Raw genomic sequence first — 22393 nt, forward strand, 5'->3', positions numbered from 1 at the left:
ATTCCCCGAAACCTGCGGGCTGCTAGGAGGAAAGTCTGCGGAGGTGGGAGGTGGGCACCGGTGGGTGCGGCGCCCAGGGAATAACCCCGACGCACGTCGTGGCTAGTCCAGCACCCGCGGGTCAGGTTGCAGGGAAAGTGCTGATTGACAGGGGGGTCCCCAGGGGGCGAGTCTGGCCCTATGCAGGGGCCGGGGGAGAATGGGGACGGTGTCACGATGCTGCGACTGGAGCCCACGCTGGGGTTCCGTGACGGCCCCACTCACGGCCAAGACTCCCTGGACCGCATCGCAGGAGCGGAGCTTGGCGCGTTGCTGGCTCCGAGAGGTGGTGCCAGGGTGGGGATGGAGGAGGAGAGAGCCGCCGCGCGGCTGGAGGAGGCAAGGCCTGGGTGCTTGGAGGGTAGGGTCTGCGGATTAAAGCCGGACCGTTTCCCCTTGTTTCCTGCAGAAGAGGAGGCGGTAGACACGACCAGAGAAGATGTCGGGCCAAACGCTCACGGATCGGATCGCCGCCGCTCAGTACAGCGTGACAGGCTCTGCTGTAGCGAGAGCGGTCTGCAAAGCCACTACTCATGAAGTGATGGGCCCCAAGAAAAAGCACCTGGACTGTAAGCATCTCTTTATATAAGAGGGACATGCGCACGGCAGAGGTGCCTGGGATGCTGGTGGTGCTTGGTCGATAATGCTGTGGCCTCTGATACTCCCATCCAGGTTGCCCCTGAGCTGAAATTCTCCAGCTGTGAAGGTGTTCCCTTGGGTTAGCCATGAAACCTTGTCTTGTGAGCCATTTTTTTCCTCTTATTGACCTCCAAGCTCTTGGTGGAGGAGGAAAAATACACACACACACGCATATATACACACACACACACACACACACACACAGAGATTGTACACTCTGAATTGGGTGTTTTTCACCTTTTTTTCTTTCTCCACCCATCCTCCCTTCTCCAAATTAGAGGAAATTAGAGGTTGCACAGTCAAAAAAAAAGATGAATTTATGGAAAGTCAAACTTGTCACCCTAGTTCTTTCCTAAATACATTTCAGATAGTTCTAAGGTAGTATAATATTTTTCAGTGTTGCTCCTGAGGATTGTTTTTGTGAGTATGGGTGTGTGTGTGTGTGTGTGTGTGTGTGTGTTATGTTACCGTACCAAATAAATTCAAAGTACTGAATGAGGAAATTGGACTTCATAGCTATGGCAATTTCATTTTACACATCCTGGCACACTTTGTCCCATTCTCAGAAAATGCTGGGTGAGATGACTGTGCTATGGTCACAAAATGGATGTACTTCCCCAGCATCTGAGATGGTGCAATTTTAGATGAAACCATTTAATTCTTAATATTGTTTTTGTAACTGGTTATTTGATGGAAAAGGCTTTATTCTACTCTGGAATCTGTGTATTTCTGAAATACCTTAATTAACAGTAAATATTTTGTCACTGAAGGATAAACAGAGGCACTTAGAAAAGAAAAAGGCTTTCACCTGCTTTGGGTGGTGAGGCTTCTCATAAGTCAGGCTATGTGAGTATATGTTCAGCAGTTGCTATTTAGTTCTCTTGACCTGCTTAGGATCTTCTGTTCTATTGTGATGTTTTTGATAAAGGTGAGTGTTGGCATGAGAGACACAGGTATGGCCATAGCCATTTCCTCAGCTGGCTTCCTTTGCCCATCTTCTGGGTTTTTTTGGTCTTGGGTCTTTTCCCTACTATTTCCTTTGTGCAGCTAAGAAAATGGCACCAGTGTCAGAATTCACTCTAGCCCTATTACCTGCATAAGCGAAGCTTGATGAAGCTTACTACTGGACATTGTAAGAGCTGTCCAGCCTTGTGAACCTGTTGTCTCATAGAATTGAATAATTTTGTTTCTAGAAGCTCATCTGAGGGGAGGGTACCATTATGCCTTTCCCAAGGGAATGTTTAACTAAATTTATTTATTACAGCATTATATGTTATATATGCAGTACAAGATGAAAGAGGCCACCAGGGCCAGGGCACCTAAGAGAAGTGGAAATTGTAAATTTATGACCAGCTCACTTTGCTGCAGCATGCTGAATCATTTAGCCATTTTCCCATCAGTTTCCCCAACTCTGGAAGGATGATTCATGTCTTAAAGGTATATATCAGTCTAGAAAATCCTCATAATAAGAAAAGTATAGGTTATGAATTTGCTACATGCTGATCTATAATGAAAATGATAAATCAGTATACTGCTGTATTTCAGAGAACATTCACAGGTTTGAACATTTCATTAAAACATCATTCAGATAAAGACTGACTTCTCCAGATCTAAATATTTAGTCACATTAGTATTTTAGTGGAAAAGTCTTTTGAAAATTTGAAGGTAGGAGGTTTTCCAATATGATTTCTAAGATGTGGAAAATAGGGGGAAGATTCCATGTTATAAAAGAAAGCAGCTGAAATAGGAACTGGTGTTGAATTATTAATATGAATGGTCATAAGAGCTGAACATTTATTGAGCAGTTACTATATAGCACGAACTGAGCTTTATATTATTAATCTTTCATCACTTAATGGGTTCAGGGAGGATAATTAACTTTCATGGCTTTTTCTTTTTTCTCTTTGTGAGATGGAGTCTCGCTCTCATCCAGGCTGGAGTGCAGTGGTATGTTGTCGGCCCACTGCAGCCTCCCGGGTTTGAGTGATTCTCCTGCCTCAGCCTCCTGAGTAGCTGGGACTTACAGGCATGCACCACCACGCCTGGCTCATTTTTGTATATTTTTTTAGTAGAGATGGGGTTTCTTCATGTTGGCCAGGCTGGTCTTGAACTCCTTCCCTCAGGTTATCTGCGCACCTTGGCCTCCCAAAGTACTGGGATTACAGGAGTGAGCCGCCACTTCCCCTGGCCAAACTTTCATAGCTTTTAACCAGTGCACTTAACTGCCATCTGTAGTTTAGTAATATACTCTACTGAGAGAGGAGAGAAAATGAACCACATTAACCTAAATGGTCTAATCTCTAAAACACCCGCCTTGCTTGAGTAGCTTTCTCTGGAATTGAGCATCAAATTGCAGTCATTATAATATGCGTGAAAAAATTTTAATTCTGTCATGAAAAAATTGAATGAAAACATTTTAATTCTGTTGCATAAAAAAATGACCAAAAACCAAGCACTGAGGAGTATTGGTTAGTGGTTTTTCTTTTTAATGTTTTACTTTTCTGGTAAGTCATAAAATAAAACATCTACTTAAAACCAACTTTTGGATGGAATTTGGAGACAGGTATCACATTACTAATACATACTATTCTAAGAAAAGATGATATGGAAAACCTGAATATATATGTTACATGCATTATTAAGAGGACATCTTTGCTCAGAATTCTTTGTGAAGTTCCTTTAAAGAAACAGTAAACTACCTCAGTAATTTATTCATAGGTTTTCAGTAAACACCAGTTATAAAAGTGAATTGTTATTAAAACATGCAAACACATAATTAAGTTTCTCTATAGGCATTGAAGCATTCTCAAGTAGTTGGTGTTTTAGTTTTGAAAATATTAAATACTGGTTGGGAGAAAAAGAGCACAAAATGTAGAGTTTGGGGGTTTGAAACAAAAACAATTTCAATTTATTACTAGTTTGATTTGTGTATAACTTTTTAGTTTGGAGTTTAGATTGGAAGATTATAAAAACAGATTTATGGTCCTGTCATTTTTTAAAGGTATTGGATTAATTGGGCTCAAAATCCTTATGAAATATGTATTTAATATTAAGGTACTGGTTTAAATGATAAATTCTTTTCTCTTTAGGTTGATAGGCCAAGAAAATTATTGTTGTTAGTCATGGTGACTTATAAAATGATTCTTAAAGATATGTGATTTATACACTTGAAGAAATGATTTGTTAACATCTGAGGGCAGAATTATATATGGTGAAAAGGTCGAGATGAAGAAATTCTAAACATTTATTCCCAGATTTTTTTCTTTTTTCAGTGACAGCACTTAATAATCTAAGTAAGGATTATATATTTTATGGCACTTTTGGATTATGTAAAACTTTCATTCCATACTCGAGTATAATAATGTTGCCCTTTGTATCTGAAAATTAAATACCTAACCAATATTGGTTTGACATTAACTTTTCTGGGTCCACCTGTACATCCTCTCCTCCTTTCCCTTGTAACTTTTTGTACCTATTTGCTAGCATATAAAATATCCAGGACTCAGTGAGTGTTTACGTTCTTAGTTACAACTGTTTGACACTTCAGTGTTGTTTGTTTTTTTCTATTTTGTATGTGATGCCCTAAAGGATAGCCCAAGTCAAATAATAAAGTAAAAAGATCAGGTAGTAATAGGCACCCAGTACCTACCCAGTATTGTGTCAAGGTTGAACAATAAAATAGAGTTGGTCCAAAGTAAAATCTGCAGGGGTAAATTTGGAAAGTTTTGCAGCCCTGCTATATGATTCATTTCAGTTAGTAGTGCTTATGAATGATTTCTGTATATGCTACATTGTTAAAGTATCCTATTTATGATGATCAGAATTCAAACCTAGACATTACTATTAACATCAAAACAAACCTTATGAAAAGCCAATTTGGTTTTCAGTAATCCTATTTTTTCCATATTAAACACTTGAAGCTATTTAGTAATGAGCTTATCCCACATGAAAAGCAAGTGCTTCAAGTTCTGAATCTGATGTTTGAGAGATACTAGAATTTTACTAATGATTCTGTTCCTCCCGAATTACGAAAAAGAAAAAGATTATGTTTCTTATAAGACTATCTGGTAAAGGTAGTAGGAGATATAGACTGAGTTTTGATTCAAGACAAATACGGGCACATCAGCCCAAATTCCTGCTGCTTTAATTTTATTCATAGAATATCTGCAAAAAAGTAAGAAATTTCGTGAGTAAAAATAAAATGAAAATTTAAACCAGAGTTTGCTTTGCATAAATGTGCTTAGTAAATATGGAATATATTTTAATTCATAGAAGTTCTGTTAGCACACTAATTCAGTAGACGCCATATATTTATATTTGTGATAATTTAGCAGCGTTTTCTATAAGTGCTGAAAGATCCAAAAAATAAGCAAAGTTTACTGAATAAAATTAAGTAGAACAATGTGTAAAAGATTGATAACACTAGAGTAAATTTGAATTTGAGAAGTATACTAACTTGCTGTAAATATATTTTAATTTGATTTTTGTTCTCATTTAACTATTAATTTAAAAAAAACAAACAAACAAACAAAACACACCCTCTCACTTTTCTGTACCAGAACATAATCTGTTCCTTCCTCGTGATTTTAGCAGAAGACCCAGCCCAAGGGTGAAGAGATGGGGGAGATACACTTCTGAAAAGCATTTAATATGATTATAATTCATACCATATATGTGTAATGGGCCCAGTGTGCATAATTCTGTGACATTGTCGAAGATGCTCAGTGTCCTAGGAGGGGAGAGAAGAGACCATGTGATCAGGGTTGGCAGGAGCAAGGGAAGCAGAGTGACAAAGAATCTTAGGTAATAGGAGGGAGCATGCTTTAAAAATGACACAAAAATAATTAAACAGAATTTATAGCAGCTAGTGGAACAATACGGATTTTTTTTTCAAGATCTTTTTACTTTCTCATTTTCAAAAGAATCTTTTTTTAATGGTTTAATTTTTAAATATATTTGAGTCACTTTAGATTTTTTTTTCACTTTTTGCAGTCGGTGTGGTTAGCAGATACTTTCTTAGAATAAAATTGATAACTCAATTTGATTTTTAAAAAGTTGTTTTAGTGATTTAAAATGTTGACATGGAAAAATATTAAAAATTATATAGATAGTAGGCAAATTCATATCCTAATTGCAATATTAGCTTGTAGCATTTTAAATTAAAATCTAAATTTCTTGATATATTGCCACATTAGTTGTAATGTTTAATAAATGCTGGCTAAAGGTTTATTTGTAATTTAATCTGTGCACTTAGTTGCCATGGACCTCTCTTTTAGCTTTTCATAAATAAATATGCTTTAAATACCTTGCCTCCTCCCTTCAATTGACTGATGCTGGGATAGGGTGTTCTTCGGAGCTTATCTTGATAAAGAAGGTCAGAAGTGACATATAACCCTATTCCCTAGGGGCCGAGGGTGCTTTCCTTACAGAGTTGTATTTTAAGTGAGTCAACTCCTGAGCCAGCATCTACTAAGAGAACCTTCAAACATAATCATAGTGCATTTAAATAATTTGAAAAATCAAATTCCTTGCCATTAAAAATATTTATCCTTAGTTTCATTTCTTTTATAATGTTTTCTCGTTTTAGAAAAAGGTATTGTTTATTTATGAAGGGGAATGTTGGCTGTGTTTTTTCTTAGGCATTTATGTAATGTGGGAGTTACCCTATTTTTTTCTTTCTCACCAAGGGAAGATTGGTTGAATGGCACACCCCTGTGTCAATTGCACAATGACTTGTGAGTAAGAAATTACAACTCTTCCTTGAAACAATTGGGTGAAAGCACAAACCAGAGACAGTTGTACCCTGAAGCCCACAGTCTTTCTAGCTGTTTTTCTGCTGTCTCTTCATTTGTCCCAGATGTGTGAGAATCCTCCTCTTCCTTGTGTACAGAAGCCTTCTTCATTATTCATTTTTAAGGAGGATCTAGCATTTTCTCAAGAGTTTTCACCAGGCGCTGTGGCTCACGCCTGTAATCCCAGCACTTTGGGAGGCCAAGGCAGTCAGATCACCTGAGGTCAGGAGTTCGAGACCAGCCTGGCCAACATGATGAACCCCGTCTCTACTAAAAATACAAAAAAGTTAGCCAGGTGTGGTGGCAGGCACCTGTAATTCCAGCTACTCGGGAGGCTGACGCAGGAGAATTGCTTGAACCTGAGAGGCGGAGGTTGCAGTGAGCCGAGATTGCGCCATTGTACTCCAGCCTGGGGGACAAGAGTGAGACTTTGTCTCAAAAAAAAAAAAAAAGAATTTTTAATGTGTCATTCCTGGCTACTCAGGAGAGAGAGAAGCTAGGTCTCTCCCTGCTTGGTGTAGTTTTGCTTTTGGGCCTCACCATTTGATTTTTCTCCTAGGCTTAGCATTTTTTATTTTAAATTACAACTGTCCTTTCTACATGAGTTATTCTCTCTGTCATCTCTATCTTTAACATCTTCTGTCTCTCTTATAAGTATTTTCACGTATCTCCATTTAAAACAAACAAACCACACACATGTCTCTTTGGCCTCTATTATCTTGATAATAGCTTTTTAACAACCAACCTGTCATTCTTTGCTTTTTCTTTTTTCCCACAACCAAGTTGCTTGAAACAGTGATTTACTCACCATTCCAAAGAAAACAGACACAACTATACCCCTCTTTAAATATTCTGTGTCTTTGAATGACATAATTCATGCATGAAATCTTAGAATTGCTATTGGATGCCAGGCATTGCCTACTCAATTGCCCAAGCCACTAACTTGAGAGTTATCCCTCATCCCGCAAATCCAGTGAGTGATAATTATTTAAACACTCTCTGAGCTGGATGCAGGGGCTCATGCCTGTAATACCAGCACTTTGGGAGGCGAAGGCAGGAGGATCAGTTTACCCCAGGAGTTTGAGACCAGCCTGGGCAACATAGGGAAACCCCATCTCTATAAAAAATAAAATAGGCACGATCATGTGTACCCATGGTCCCAGCTACTTGGAAGGCTGCAGGGGATGTCAAGCCTGCAGTGAGCCATGATCATGCCACTGTACTCCAGCCTGAGTGACAGAGCAAGGCCCTGTCTAAAACAAAACAAAACAAACAAAAAACTATCTGAAATCTCTTTCTTTAGTTGTCTTCTGCTTGATTTAGATCAGTAATAAGCCTCATCTGTAAAATGAAGATTAATTATACTACCTACTTCACTTTTAATGAGTCATACATAAGATAATACATGTAAAATACCCAGCCCAGAACTTGACACACAAATATGCAATAACAATCAGTTATTAATACCACTACTAATAATAAACATTACTACTACTATTATTGCTACTACCACCACTATAACAATTCCACATATATTGCCAGGGGTTTGGCCCTTCTTCTCCATGCTTGTTTTTGCCCCCTCCTTGTAATTGTATCAGTTTTTCCTTTAATTCCAACTTTCTCTTTCTGTAGTTTGGAAGGTATATATACTATTTCTGTTCTTTTAGTGATTAGTCTTAAAATTTTAATATGCATATGTAAAGTCTGAAGTTGATCAATATCTCTTTTTTCTTCCCAAGAAATTTAGGAACTTTTAACTTCAATCACCTACTTCTGTCTTACGTGCTATTATTATTCAGTGTTTTTAGTTCCACTGTAGTTTTAACACGTAAAGCTGTACATTATTATTTGATGAAGGCAGTGTTTACTTAGATATGCCTACCTTGTAACTGACTTCTTTGCTCACCATTCCTTCATCATATATAAGATTTTCTTGAACTATATCCTTTTCTTGAACTATATTTTGGAGACGATGTATCTGTATATAAGATTCTAGAATGACAGTTATTTTCACTTTGATAATATTTCAGTCATTTGGCTTCTATTATTGCTCTTAGGAAAATTTATCTGTCTACCTGCCTTTAGGTAATTCCTTTGTTTGACGGGGGCTGCATTCAAATCTTCTGTTTGTCTTGTCCTTCTGTAGTGGATGTGTGTCTAGATGTGGCATTGTTTTTTGTTTATTCTATTTGGAATTTGTTGGGTTTTTTAAATCTGAGAATGTATGTCTCGCATCAAGTCTGGAAAATTCTCAACTTTTCAGTTATCATTGATTATTGCTTATTCTCATTCTCTTTCTTTTTATGTCCTTCAAACATGATTAGAAATATGTTAGACTTTATTACATCCATATAAATCTAAATATACCTTTTGTATTTTCTAATGCTTTCTTTTCTGTTGAGCATGATTTGTTTTTCAGATACCTTCCAGTTCGTTAATTCTCTGTTTAGCTGTGTCTTGTCTGCTTTTATGCATTCTTAGTTTTTTTATATTTATATTTTTTTATTTTTATGTTTTGTTTTTGAATTTTTTCAAATTTTCCCATTTTCTGGATAATGTATGTTTCTTGCTAACATGTTTGAGTTCCTCTTTTATTTCTTTACCATTTTAAACAAAACTAATTTTATATTCTATATTTCATAGATCTATCACATGAAGTTCTGTTTCTGTTGTTTTTGCCTGATGTTCAATCATGATTCCTCATGTGTTTTGTAATTTTAGACTCTGAGGTCATGTTGGCTAGTACTTCATTTGTGGGAATCCTAGGGAGCCTGGGGTCACCTAGAAAGATTTTGCTTCAGAGAGGTCCCACAGGTGCTGCCATTCTGAGAGCACCTGAAGTTGAATTCTGCTCTTGGAGCTTCCCATCCAGTGCAGGTCCAGATCCATAATCCTTATCCGTAATTTGAAAATTCAAAATGCTCAAAAAACCAAAATTATTTTTGTAAATCATTTGGTAGGAAAAGTTGACCATATATAGTCTTTATATACTGCGTATCATGAAGAGTCATATGTTAAGCTATAAAAATATTGTCATATTATGGTATGCTGTTCAGATTATAGTGAGGTGTTACTTAATATATGATGTCTGTACCATAATACCTTTGTAGAATCTGCAAACTCATGAACTCTGAAACATATATCGCCCTAAGGGTCTTAGATATTGGAGTGTGGATCTGTTGTATAAATTTGAATAACAAAGTTCATCAGGGGGAAAGCTATGGTTACAAATGACCCAGATATTTTTTCCCTTATCTACCCAGAGCCTAGGAAGAGCAGAACACATTTTGCCTTGTCTCCTTTTACTGAGAGGTATTCTTTTTTGTTTTTGTTTTTCTCTTGGTTTTACTAAGGGAGTAACCCTTTGAGGATCCTAGCTTTATATAGTGGTCTTAGTTCAAACTAGTTACCTTGCTTAGTCTCAAAGGCCTTGTTCCCTGTTCCCCACAGGGCTGCTAGAATCTAAGATTCTAAGCCACTTAGATTAACACATGACTTCAGGGCAGCCTCCTCTTCAGTATTACTTTACCATGTGGTTTTCTGCAATTTTTTTGTTTTTATTTTTTGGCCTTGGAGATTGCTTTTCTTTTCTTGTGAGTTCAGCCAAATGAGTGGAAGGATGCCTGTAATATTTATCCAGGTTATCAGGTGTTTTTCCCTTGATAGTCCACCTGTATGCTAGATGTGGAACCAGCCTATTTTCTTATCTTTGTTTTTGCCTACACACACACATACCCCACAGTTCATTGCTGAACTACTTTGAAACATTCGATTCACTATATTCTGCATTACTTTTGGGCCGTTGCATGTGCTGTTTTTAAGTTTTAATATATTTTTAAAATCTAATTTCTAAAACTCGAGTTTTAGGCATTCTTTTCTGTGCCTACATCGCCCCCTGTGCATGTATTTCTTTCATATCCTTCCCAGAGCTATAGTGGGATTCTCTTCAGTGGTTGTTTTCTTCCTCTAGTCTGTAGTTTCTTTGAGACTTATTCCTCACACCAAACATAGCATGATAGCAGGTTTTGGTAAATATTTATTGAATGTTTTTATTATGCTTCATATTTCCCTAATTTTATACCTTTGTTTTCTCATAAACTTTCTACTTAAAAATTTTACTTTTACCCAATAAACTTCAGAAGAGCAAGGAGTTAAACTCATTTCTTTCTCTCAAAAAACTATAAAAGCATAGAAGTGTAATATTGGAGGAATACAAATAGACATTAAATTACTTAATGTATATAATTAATGTGTATTTCCTGACATCCTCTCAACACTTGCATGGCCGTGATGTGACAATGATTTAATCTGGGGAAAATCAGAAAATTGATATTAAAAGTTAGAACAATGAGCAAATTGGTAAATTTGAAAAAAAGTTAGATTTTAAACAATTATATCCATAATTTTTGGGTTGTGGATTTAAAGCATATGTGGACTTCTCTCAGTACCTACCATTAACTATTAGATATTAGTTGGTTAAGTATTAGTATTAGAGAAAATCCTTTGCCGGCATTTGTGTGTGTGTGTGTGTGTGTGTGTGTGTGCAGCTATTTTCTTTAGAGTTGGATACAGTTGGGCGGCATTGTTTTTCAGTATTCATTTTATAATTCATAACTACATATATTATACCTGGTTAAGATAATTACAAAAGAAAAACAATTTCGAAAGTGACTACACACTTTCAATATTCACTGAAATGATAGTATTCACTAAGTACTTGGTGATACTATTCATTAACGTGATAAAATTTCCATTAACAACTTGGGGGCTTTCAACAAGCAATTAAGGAAAGGGGGCAAGATTAACCTAAAACTTAGGGTTCTTTTTCCTTTGTAAAAAAAGCAATAAATAACAACATATTTAATTTTATTTTTAATGACCTACTTGGAAAAATTAGAAATTACTTTCAGTACTGAGTCTTTCACTAGCTTACTTAGCACAATCCCATTATTTATTCATTTAACAAATATTTGGATAATTTCCAAATGCCAGAAATTGTTCCAGGAAACAGGGATACCATGGTGAACAAGATAAGCATGGCCTTTGGCATCAGAGAGCTTGCGACTTAGTAGGGGAGACAGAAAATTAAAGAAATAATTACAGGTGATTCAAAAATAATTCAGTTTTAATAAGGAAGGCGAAGACTACAGTGGAGGCACTTTGCAGAGGAAGAGATGTTTAAGCCCAGACTTGAAGAATGAAGGGGACTTAAAGTAGGTGAGGTGTGAACAAGAACTGCTGCAGAATGCTATCTAGGAAGAGGCTTACAGAGAACAAGTCACATTTTAGGAGTTTGAAAAAGTTGAAGGTTGCTGGACGAATGAATTTAGGAAGACAGAGAACGTTAAGAAATAACAGCAAGGTTGTAGATGGCCTGAGATCTGCAGGGCTTTTTAGGCTCAGGAGAATCTTAGAAGTCGATCAGCCTTTTCAATTTTATAGATGAGTAAGCTGAGTCCCAAAATGGCAAAATTACACTTTCTGTATGTGTTAATACTGAATAATTCTTATCTACCTATCTTGAATAGGTGCCCTAATATGTAATTGCCTTATTCACCTAGTTCTGATTGTTACATCTAAACCAGTGGATTTCGCTGTAATATCACTACCAACCTGGTTAGTGTCAAAGTGTAGAGCTTACAGCTGTTCCAACTTCTAGCTAAATAATTCAGTTAGACAATGGCTTCATGTAGTTTTGTTGTTTTTTTCTCCCTAAAACATCTAGGTTGCAGTGTGTTCATGTTTTTCTGGCCTCTTCATTATGTATTTTAACATGTAACATTCTGGTTTTGGCTACCCTGGAGTGAGCGTGAGTGTACCCGTGGAAGTTTCCATAGGAGGCTGATTGGAGACTGTGCTAATGAGTGGGCTGTGACCAACTGTTTAACATATGCATCTCCTCACTCCTTTGTGGTTCTTTCCCAACCCCCCCACAATAATTCTCATTATTGTTCCAAAGGAGTTGCTTAATTTTTAGTTATATTTTATTGCATTTTGTGAAGGACTGTGTTCCTTGGTGACATAACTGTGCCAGTGGTCTATTCTATATATATCTTAATGGAATAGAAATTTGACTTTGGCCCCTATTGTAGATTATACTAATCATTTCTTAGGATAGTGCTGTGAATTAAGAAACAAGTGTTTTTTCAGTTCAGCTCAGCACTACTTTCTCAGGTGGAAAAATAGTATGAATCGAGCACTCAATTGCTGTGAGTGTAAATGGGTATAAATATTTGGGAGGGTGGGTTGGCAATATTAATCAAAACCCTTGAATATCCTTTGACCAGCAAGTTGAATTCTACAGCTTTATATCAGGTAAATAATTGGAAAAATGTTTCGTTTCCCCAAAATTTGTTGCATCAATGTATATAGGGGAATGCAAAATTGAATATACCCAAATGCTTTTTTTAAAATGATAATGTATTCAAACAATAAGATACTGGCCAACCTTGAAAAATGAGCTTGTTAAAGTATATTTGACGTGGAAAGGAAAATTTATGAGATGTGATCATAAATCCATAAATCACAAATTTCTTTCTTTGTTTTTCTTTTTCTTTTCTCTCTCTCTCTTTTTTTTTTTTTTTTTTTTGAGATGGAGCCTTACTCTGTCACCCAGGCTGGAGTGCAGTGGCTCAATCTCAGTTCATTGCAACCTCTGCCTCCTGGGTTCAGGTGATTCTCCTGTCTCAGCCTCCCTAGTAGGTAGGATTAGAGGCTCATGCCAACACACCCAGCTAATTTTTTTATTTTATTTTTAGTAGAGATGGGGTTTCACCATGTTGGTCACGCTGGTCTCAAACTCCTGGCCTCAAGTGATCCGCCCACCTCGGCCTCCCAAAGTATTGGGATTACAGGCATGAGCCATTGCACCCGGCCCCACAGTTTTCATTTTTTTAAAGTATGTGTACGCCCATAATTTTGGAAGAATATATGTCAAAATGTTGTCTGTCAGTTGAAAGACTTTTGTTTTCTAATTCATACCCGTATTAGTCTTGACTGTTGTGTTGGCAGGTTACAGGACTATAGATCAAAATAGTTTTGGCAAAAAGAGAAGCATTTTGGTCCTTGTAACCAATATGAGGAAGAGGCAGGGGTGAAGTTTGACCTCTGTAGTGCTTGTTCAGGATTCTCCCTCTACCTCCTATTTCTCTTGTTTCTGTTTCACACATTAGTAGTGAAGTACCTCTTCCATTCTTGAAGACTTTTTCAATGATTCTGAACTAAAGCTCCCAGGTTCACATTATCATAGCCTCACTGAGAGAAATGGGTTCTCTTCCTAGAGAGAGAGTTTTCCAAAATCACAGGGAAGAATTCTGATTTGCTTAGCACAGGTCGTGGTTGACCCATGTATGTGGCATGATATTATGATTGTCAGTCTCAACCAGAACTACATTGTTGGGAATATCAAGAGCTAGTGGCATGCTACAAGTTTAATTTTTTGCTCGTATCATAGTCTGCCATGGATGGCTCCTCCTTTCTAGAAATTCTATCATCTAGAGCTTCAGAGTCCTCCACTGTCATCTATGCATCTGGCTTACAGAGGGAGACAGACAAAAAGGGGAGTATTGTAAGAGAAGATGTAGGTCCAGGCCTAAATATCATTTCTACCTGTATTCCATTGGCAAGAAATCTATTAATGGCCTTATCCAAATGCAGGAAACGCTGGAGATGAAGCCTAGTTGTGAGTCCAGGACCAGAAGGAAGTGGGATGTGAATACACAGCATTCATTCTGTCATGCCCATGGAAAAGAAAATTCGATTATAGTTTTTTCATCTGTAACTTAAAAATACTTCTTTTATGTCAGTGGACTCACTGCATATTCCTCCATTCTTGGTAGACACTGCGGATTAATCCTGGCACTCTTTTCTGCAAAGCTTTGATTTTGCCTCAAAGTGCATCCATATACAGTGCTTTAGATTGTCACTGTCAATCACTGTTGACACTTAAGATGAAATAGGCTTGCTATCCCTAGTCTAGGCAATTTATCCATGCTGGATACTAAAGCAAGCTGCTCACTAGGTTTACAAAGACCCAGAAATGGCATTCAGCATGGATGGTTCCAAGCTGGGATTTATCTGCCAGTGGCCCTGTCTTTATAAGCTAGTAATTCAGTGATTTGTATTGTTACGCCCTAGGGAGAAGTTCTTCCTCTCTCTGCTTGATAGCAAAAGGTAGTTGTTCTTGATTTTACATTTTGCATTAGTGGAGACAGTTATAGCTATTGTGAGACAGGGAAAAGACATTTTGAATTTTGCATTTAACATTTAAACTTTCTTCCAGCATCGAGTCTGATATTAATCAATTGCCTTAAAATATATCTAATGCAAAGCATATTAGTACCCAAGAAATTTTCTTTGAGTTGCTACTTAGGTACCTACATGATTATAGTTTCTTTTTCAATTTAAAATAATTTTTTATTCAATTGTTTGATGTATGATACATTAGCAGTCTCTCCACTACAAGATTCAAGTGAAGAAAAAATAAAGGCGCTCTTTAGAGTGAAGGAAAGGCCGATGTTTGGAGCACTTACTGTTCCTGGCCCATGTATGTGATTGATTGACTTCATCTTCGCAAAGCCCATTAGTTAAATACTCTTATTCCCAGTTTACAGAGGAGGAAAACAATGCCCAAGGAGGTTAAGGAATTTATCCAAGGTCCCACGCCTAATGAGGGGAGGAGTCAGGATTTCTTCAGTAGTCCTAACTGCAAGACTTATGCTTTTTTCTTTTTCATAGTGATTTTTGTTTGTTCGCTGTCTCTAGTGTCACAAGTAGCAATAATCAAAAGCAAAAACAAAAACAGTTAAAACATCAGGCCCAGTGTGGTGGTACACATTTGTAATCCCAGCTACAGAGAGCCTAGTAGTTTAAGACCCAGCATAGACAACATAGTGAGACCCTGTCTCAAAAACAAAAACAAAAACACACCACATGAACGTATGATTGTTTTAGGAAGGAAAAGTGGGGTAGATCCAAAGATAGCTAATTAACTAGATGGGTAAAGCTCTGTGAAGGCCCGTCTCTAGCTAATAGGGAAAAAAGTGGAAGGGGGTGGGTTCAAATGACTGTCCTTGAGCCAGTCTCACCCCTCATCAGTTATGTCTTTTGATGATTTGCTACTGAAGCATTTATTTTAACATGCTTGTTAATTAAGGACCTTGGGGGTGGTGGAAGGTACAGCAGAAAGGGCACTGATTTGTGATCAGAGTGCCTAGTGTAATTCCAGGCTCTGCTGCTTTCTGCCTGTGATCTTAGCTACATTAATTTAATTTCTTTAGACCTCAATCTCCTCTTTTGTAAGGCATCATGGGGTTATGGTAACATTTAAATGGGTAATTTTTTTTTTTTTTTTTGAGACAGAGTCTCACCGTCCTGCCCAGGCTGGAGTGCAATGGTGAGATCTCAGCTCACTGTAACCTCTGCCTCCCAGGTTCAAGGGATTCTTCTGCCTCACCCTCCTGAGTACCTGGGATTACAGGTGTGCTCTACCACGCCCAGCTAATTTTTGTATTTTTAGTAGAGATGGGGTTTCGCCATGTTGGCCAGGCTGGTCTTGAATTCTTGACCTCAAGTGATCTACCCACCTTGGCCTCCCAAAGTCCTAGGATTACAGGCGAGTACATTTGTTAAAAATGGCAGTAACAGCAACAACAAACTTCAATCTTTAATTACTCTATAAATTATTGTTATTAGAGGAAAGAGCCTTTCAGAATCTAATAGTTCTTTTCCTAGGTATCTTTCAGGTACTGTAAGCAGAATAGATATGCACAAAGAGCTCAGCCTCAGCTGCTCTGGGCTTGTCTCTGACATCTACTTGAGAGATGATAGTTTATTCTTGGAAGATAAGAGAAAAGAATGGGGCAATTATGCCTTCACTGTACTGTTTCATTATTTGTTGATAAATGTTGTAATTACCAAAATATAACTTACACTTTATTAAAATCGTCTCCTAAAATCAAATACAAATGACTTTGGAGTGTCTGTTATGGCTTTCGTTTATTAGTATAGATTGTTGAGACTTGATAGGTTTAGACTTAGCATTTTTTAGATGTTACTTTACACTTTTCAAATATTTAGGTTTTTGTTAAAGAAGATTATTGCTTCTTTAAGAAAATAATGGTGGTTGTCCATTGAAGTGTTTCAGATACATGGAAAGCAATAAAGAAAAACATATACGGAGTGACTTTATTATTGGGCCTGGGTTCTTCATGGTCAGCATCGTATACTATTCTTAGGTTGGAGCTGAAGATGTAAATGCCAGCAGGGAGACACTAAATATATTTGCATTGAGCACTAATAAATTGCCATTGAGGAACAATTTGTAAAATATTTAGAAAAAGAGTTGATCTAGTAGGGATGTTAATTAGAAAATGACAATCAGTAGTTGTGGTGAATCTCGATATACATTGTATATACTAATAGTGAAATATATTTGGACTTTGACCATTTTAGTACTAATGAAAAGGTAGAGAAGACTGAGTAGAACCATATAACAGAATTTAGTTAGTAAATAAGGTTACCGATATTCATTGTTTGGATTGAAGATGTTTTGAAAAATTGTTAGTGGATTATTTAATCATTTAAAATTTTACATTTAAGAGTTTAGTCCTTATAGCTAACAGTAAGCTATGTAATTGTGGTTAAGAATTTATAACATTTAATAAGCTAATTTACCAGATACAATATAATTTTAGGGAGGTTATAATTCATAGAGCTTGTCAAAATCTTAAGTAGGTCATCATTAAGAGCTATCTTATTTTTAAACATTTCATATGTGTTGTTGTGTATTTCCTAGAATTGCTACAATTAGCCAGGCTCTGTTTAAGAGTGTGAAAAGGACAAAAGTCTACCTTGACTTAGAGGTACCATTTTTGAGTTAAACTTCATCAGTAGCAGAGCATTAGACTTGAAATGCATAAGAAATTGAATATTAGCAATTTCTACATCATAATGTGATTGATTATGTATATCAAATTTTGCATATCTTATCTAAAATGGTGTTATAGTGTAGTTTAAGTAATTTTCCTTATATTTTATGAAAGTCCTTAAAAATATTTATGCCTTTCTTACACTAATTAAGTAATAATTTTAGATTGCTAGTTAGTACAGGAACTAATCTAATACTGCCCATCTCATTTTTCTTATATGTGAACAGTTAAAAATTGAAAGGTACTAGAGCATGAGATATACAAGCAGAAATTGCCCATTGTAAGACTTACCTGTCTCTTGTGAACTAAAGATTCATTATTCCTGTTTCAATATTTATTCCTATGGAAATGCATCCGATTTTAGTAGGCCTTCTCTTTCCTTAGAGGTATGTTAGTCAAAATGGATATAACCAACCAAACAAAACACTTATTCAATGTATCTGTTGCTTTAGCAGAGAATTGAGTATTTTATTATTAATGTGTAACTGAGCTGCTTGTTTTCTTAGACCTACAAACCTTCTTTCAACAAGTGCTTCCTAATTTTGAGATCTGAAAGTATGTTCCAGCATCTTTTGAGTCATACAACCAAAGTATGAGGCGATCACAAGTCTTTTAAAAAGTCGTGCTAAGGAGAAATACTTCAGAAATGTATTACATTTGTTTTGGATCACAGTATTATTTCTCAAGAAGAGATTTGTTCATCATAGTAGTATTAGTAAGTATTCCCTGAAAAAAATTCAAATATTCAAATTAAGTTATTGCTTTTGTAACCATAATCATTAGGAAAACTCTCAAATGTGATGCTCACTTTTATCCTGTGTTCATACAAATTTACTTGAGAGGATTTTTATATTCAACAAAAATGCAAACAAGATTTTAACTCATTGTTCAGCAAAAGGATCGAATAGGAAAAAATCAAGATTAGTAAAAATGTTTTAATTTATAAAATGAGAAAAAGTAAATGATGAGAAATAGGAAATAAAAGGAAAAAATGAGACAATTATAGTAATATACTTAAGATAAAATTTTATATCTTGAGAAAAAGGTAAAAAGTTAATGTCAAAATAGAATGTGTAAGATAGAAAAGAAAGGAATGCAAGACTGCTAACATGAAGAAATAAAATGTTTGGAAACAAATTTTTGGTATGGATTAATAGAAAATTATAAGGATATTACCATATTCACAATATTTGAGGAGTGATGTCAAAAATTATTTAATGAATTGCTTTCTAAATGCGTGTCCTCATTCTTTTCTTTACTGTCTTCTCTCTTGATTTTTGTACTTAGATTATGGAATGAAGGGAGCACCATCATACTGAATTTGAATTAATTTTTACTAGATATTTTTATATTTATCTCAAAATTATTTGGAGGTTTTCATTTTTAGTGCTTATCTTGTGTTCATTTTTACTAGTAGTCTACCACTTTTTACCATTTTTTGTATGAGTAAAGTATATTAAAGTTCATTTGTCATAGCTATATTCCACTAATTTTTACTAGAGACCATAGTATATTCTTCTAGGTGTTAGTTTTCTTGCTTTTATGATTTTATAATTTGTTATGAAAGCAAAAACAAAATTTTTAATTTTGAGGGATTAATTGGATGACAGTTTGAAAACTGTGCCATGTAGTCTCATAGACATGTTATAAAGACCTCAGTATATTCAAGTATAAAGACATAGCTGACAGTTGACGAATCATGATGGCTGCTCTGATATCAAGCTGTTTTGGCCTGCCACCAGCTTCCCTTTCTTTGGGTGGTCCTAAATGTCTTTGTCCCTAATATTGCAGATGGGATAGCAGGTTTCCTAAGCCCCACTCTGAGCCATGATGGGTGGCACACCTGATGATGAAAGATCTTAGAGCATAGACACTCTTGCTACTTCTAAGCAACACTTAATTTCATCGGGGGTTGGGGGTATAGGTAAACAGAGGGTCTTCCACGAACTTACCACTTAGTGAGATGCTGTAGGAAAACAGAAAAGACACAGCAGCCTCTACTGGGAGCCTTATAGCAGAGACATATAAGCAAACTGATAATAACATGCCATTATAAGTGATATTGTGGTGGTATGACTGATATGTTTTGAAAGCACAGAGGTGGAAATGGCAAATTTTGCCTGAAGATAGTCAGGAAAGGCTTTTAGGAATGGTGATGTTCACTTTGGGAGGCCGAGGCGGGTGGATCACAAGGTCAAGAGATCAAGGCCATCCTGGCCAACACGGTGAAACCCCGTCTCTACCAAAAACAAAAAAATTTAGCCGGGTGTGGTAGCATGTGTCTGTAGTCCCAGCTCCTCAGGAGGCTGAGGCAGGAGAATCGCTTGAACCTGGGACGTGACAGCTGCAGTGAGCCGAGATTGCGCCACTGCACTCCAGCCTGGTGACAGAGCAAGATACCGTCTCAAAAAAAGAAAAAAGAAAAAAGAAATGATGATGTTTGGCTGAGTATTGAGGGACAAATAGGAGTTTTCCAGACAAAGAAGCATGACTAGACATGGCATATTTTGTATACAGTAAAAAGAGAGGAAGGTTGGGGCTTGGTAGAAAGAATCACTGATGTCAGCCCTAAGTTTTATTTTATTAAGCAGTGAAAAGCCAGTGCAGAGTTTCAAACAGGAGAGTTCCATTATTACTTTTATATTTTACAAATATACATCTGGTTATGTAGAAGATGGCTTCATTAGAGCAAAAGGAGACTAGATAAAAAGATATTAGAGTGAGTCTAGTGAGAATAAGAGCCTGAATAAGGAAATAACCAAGGGAATAAAATGGAGAGACTAGATTTGAAAGGAAATTCTGATGCAGAGGCTATGGGATCTTATATGAAATATAAGGGGGAGAGATAAGAGACCAGAGAAACCTATATTTTAATCTTGGCTCATAATGGAGTCAACCTCCATGGGTTTGAAAATATTTTTAGATATCTCACACTCAACACATCCAGGATTGAACCCTTGTTTTCCACGTCCCTCACCCTATCTTATCTCAGTCATCCACCTCTCAGTAGATAACAACTGCATCTATTCAGTTGCTCAAGCCAAAATTTTGAAGTTGCTTGACTCCTTTATTTCTCCCCTACCCCCATTTCCTTCAGTCAGTCAGGAAAATTAGTTGGCTCTGCATGTCTGCAAAATAAATATAAATTCTACAATCTCCACTGCCCCTGCTAGTCCCAGTTTCATCATCTCTTACCAGGACGACTGTGATGGCTGCCTGATTCTGCTTCTGTCCTTCTCCTGTTCCCAACAAAGTACTCTTAACACAGCAGTTGGAGTAATCCTTTCAAACATATTTCCAGCCATGGCACTGCTATGCTAGTAACCCCCATTTCACTCAGCCAAACTTTCAAAGAGTTTATAATGGCCTTTCCAAATATCTGGATAAGTGAATGAGTGAAGTGGCCTCTGCCTGAGATGAGCTTACACTGGAAGATGAGGGAGAAAATGGAATATATGTAAAAAGAAAATCATATTATTAATTATTTTTAAGTTCTTGGACACACCGTGATACAAGTATAGTTTAGAAATTGTAAACCACTTATATTTTAGTTGAATTTCAGGTGAATTTCATCACAAACATACGGTCCGTTTAGGATATTATTATTCTTATTTCCTGAAGGACATGAAATAATTTGCTGCTAATTTTTTCTTAAAACAATATTTTCATTTTCGCCATATTAGGTAAGAATAACTAAAACCATACAGTAAGCATAAGTTCATTTGAAGTGACTGATATTTTATCACAAATCCTCCTGAACATGTCACTCTATCTACATTACAAGAACTCACCAAACCCAAGTATGAGATTATCAGCGCCCTAAAGGGTTAACAGCTAGGTTGCATGAGGCATAGGGTACCTGGCTAACTGTAATCTAATAAGTCATGTTAAGTCCTGTATTATGTCCATTTCTCAGTACCAAAACTTAATAAACTTGAGCTTTATCAAGGACTTACATTTTTATATAAAAATTATTATCCAAGAAAACCAAAACCTAAGTAGCATAACTTTCAGGCCCATCAACACAAAAAGGCATTATTGTTAATTAGCAAGAATGTACAGTTAACACACTGGTAACAGTGCCTCTCTTTTTTCCTAATAGGCTTTATAGAAGTTGGCATTCATCTTGTCCTTACTCAGTTGTACTCTCATGGGAAACAGCAGTAAAGAAAAGTTTGATTACGGTCTACTAATTGAAATTAGAATTGCTAAATTTAGTGTCATCCACTGAATCATTCTGTTAATCCAAATGGATATAATCATTGGCATAAAAGATGTTTAAACTGCTGTGTATTACACTTGAAATTTAGCTGAGCCACCTAAAGCACTAGATAATATAAAAGTATGAAAGTGATTATTTTCCCATATAGTGGCCTGGGCCCAAATTGGGCCCTAAATTTCAGTAATTTATTAGCTGAATTAGTCACCAAAGACCTACTAGCCACAGTTTAAAGCACAAATCTTTATAAGTGCTTTGAAAAAAAGAGACTCTTCCTTCATGTTTAAATTTGAATAAAACTCCTTACACTCTACCCTTGATTTGTTGTTAAATACCTCTGTAGCCAGTAACTCTTAAAAAACTAAGTAGTGAATTTTATTGAGAGTTATATAAATATTATCAGCTTATTCAGATGAGCATTTCATGTTGCCAAAATAGTGCTAAACTAAGTAACCAACTATTACCTGTGAGAGTTCATCTAATTTCACGTTTTGCAGGCCTGGTGTAGGAAGAACTCAAGTAAAAGACAAGAAAAAAAAAAACAGTGTTGACTGTGGGATATTAAGGAAGGCTAGAATTTAAGTAACTGAAGTAAAAGCAGAGTATGTTCCAGGTTCACAACAAACATTTAATCAGTGTCTACTGTGCATCTACTGGTAGATGCTTGGGGTACCTTAATGAACCAAACAGCTGAAAATGCTTTCCTTGTAGAGCGTACATGTGAGGTAAGGATAAGAGAATCAAAAAGAAATAAACAAAAAGGTAAGTCAATTGGG

At 36.4% G+C, this 22393-nt stretch overlaps 1 protein-coding gene across 14 annotated transcripts in view; it reads left to right on the top strand.

Moving 5' to 3' along the window:
* The window catches only part of SNAP91 (synaptosome associated protein 91), a 159440-nt gene that overhangs the window by 1035 nt on the left and 136012 nt on the right, over positions 1-22393 (top strand). For 13 of the 14 annotated variants that reach the window (XM_032152208.2, XM_032152267.2, XM_032152218.2 and 10 more), the window contains exon 2: positions 449-608. In XM_032152208.2, the coding sequence (XP_032008099.1) occupies positions 479-608 (130 nt within the window). In that variant the 5' untranslated portion in view covers positions 449-478. Of the gene's footprint in view, positions 1-33; positions 51-448; positions 609-22393 lie in introns of those variants that run through there. The other variant, XM_058434836.1, reaches the window with a different exon arrangement.

The sequence above is a fragment of the Hylobates moloch genome, unplaced genomic scaffold (genome assembly GCF_009828535.3).
Source record: "Hylobates moloch isolate HMO894 unplaced genomic scaffold, HMol_V3 SCAFFOLD_2, whole genome shotgun sequence".
NCBI classification, from domain to species: Eukaryota; Metazoa; Chordata; class Mammalia; order Primates; family Hylobatidae; genus Hylobates; species Hylobates moloch.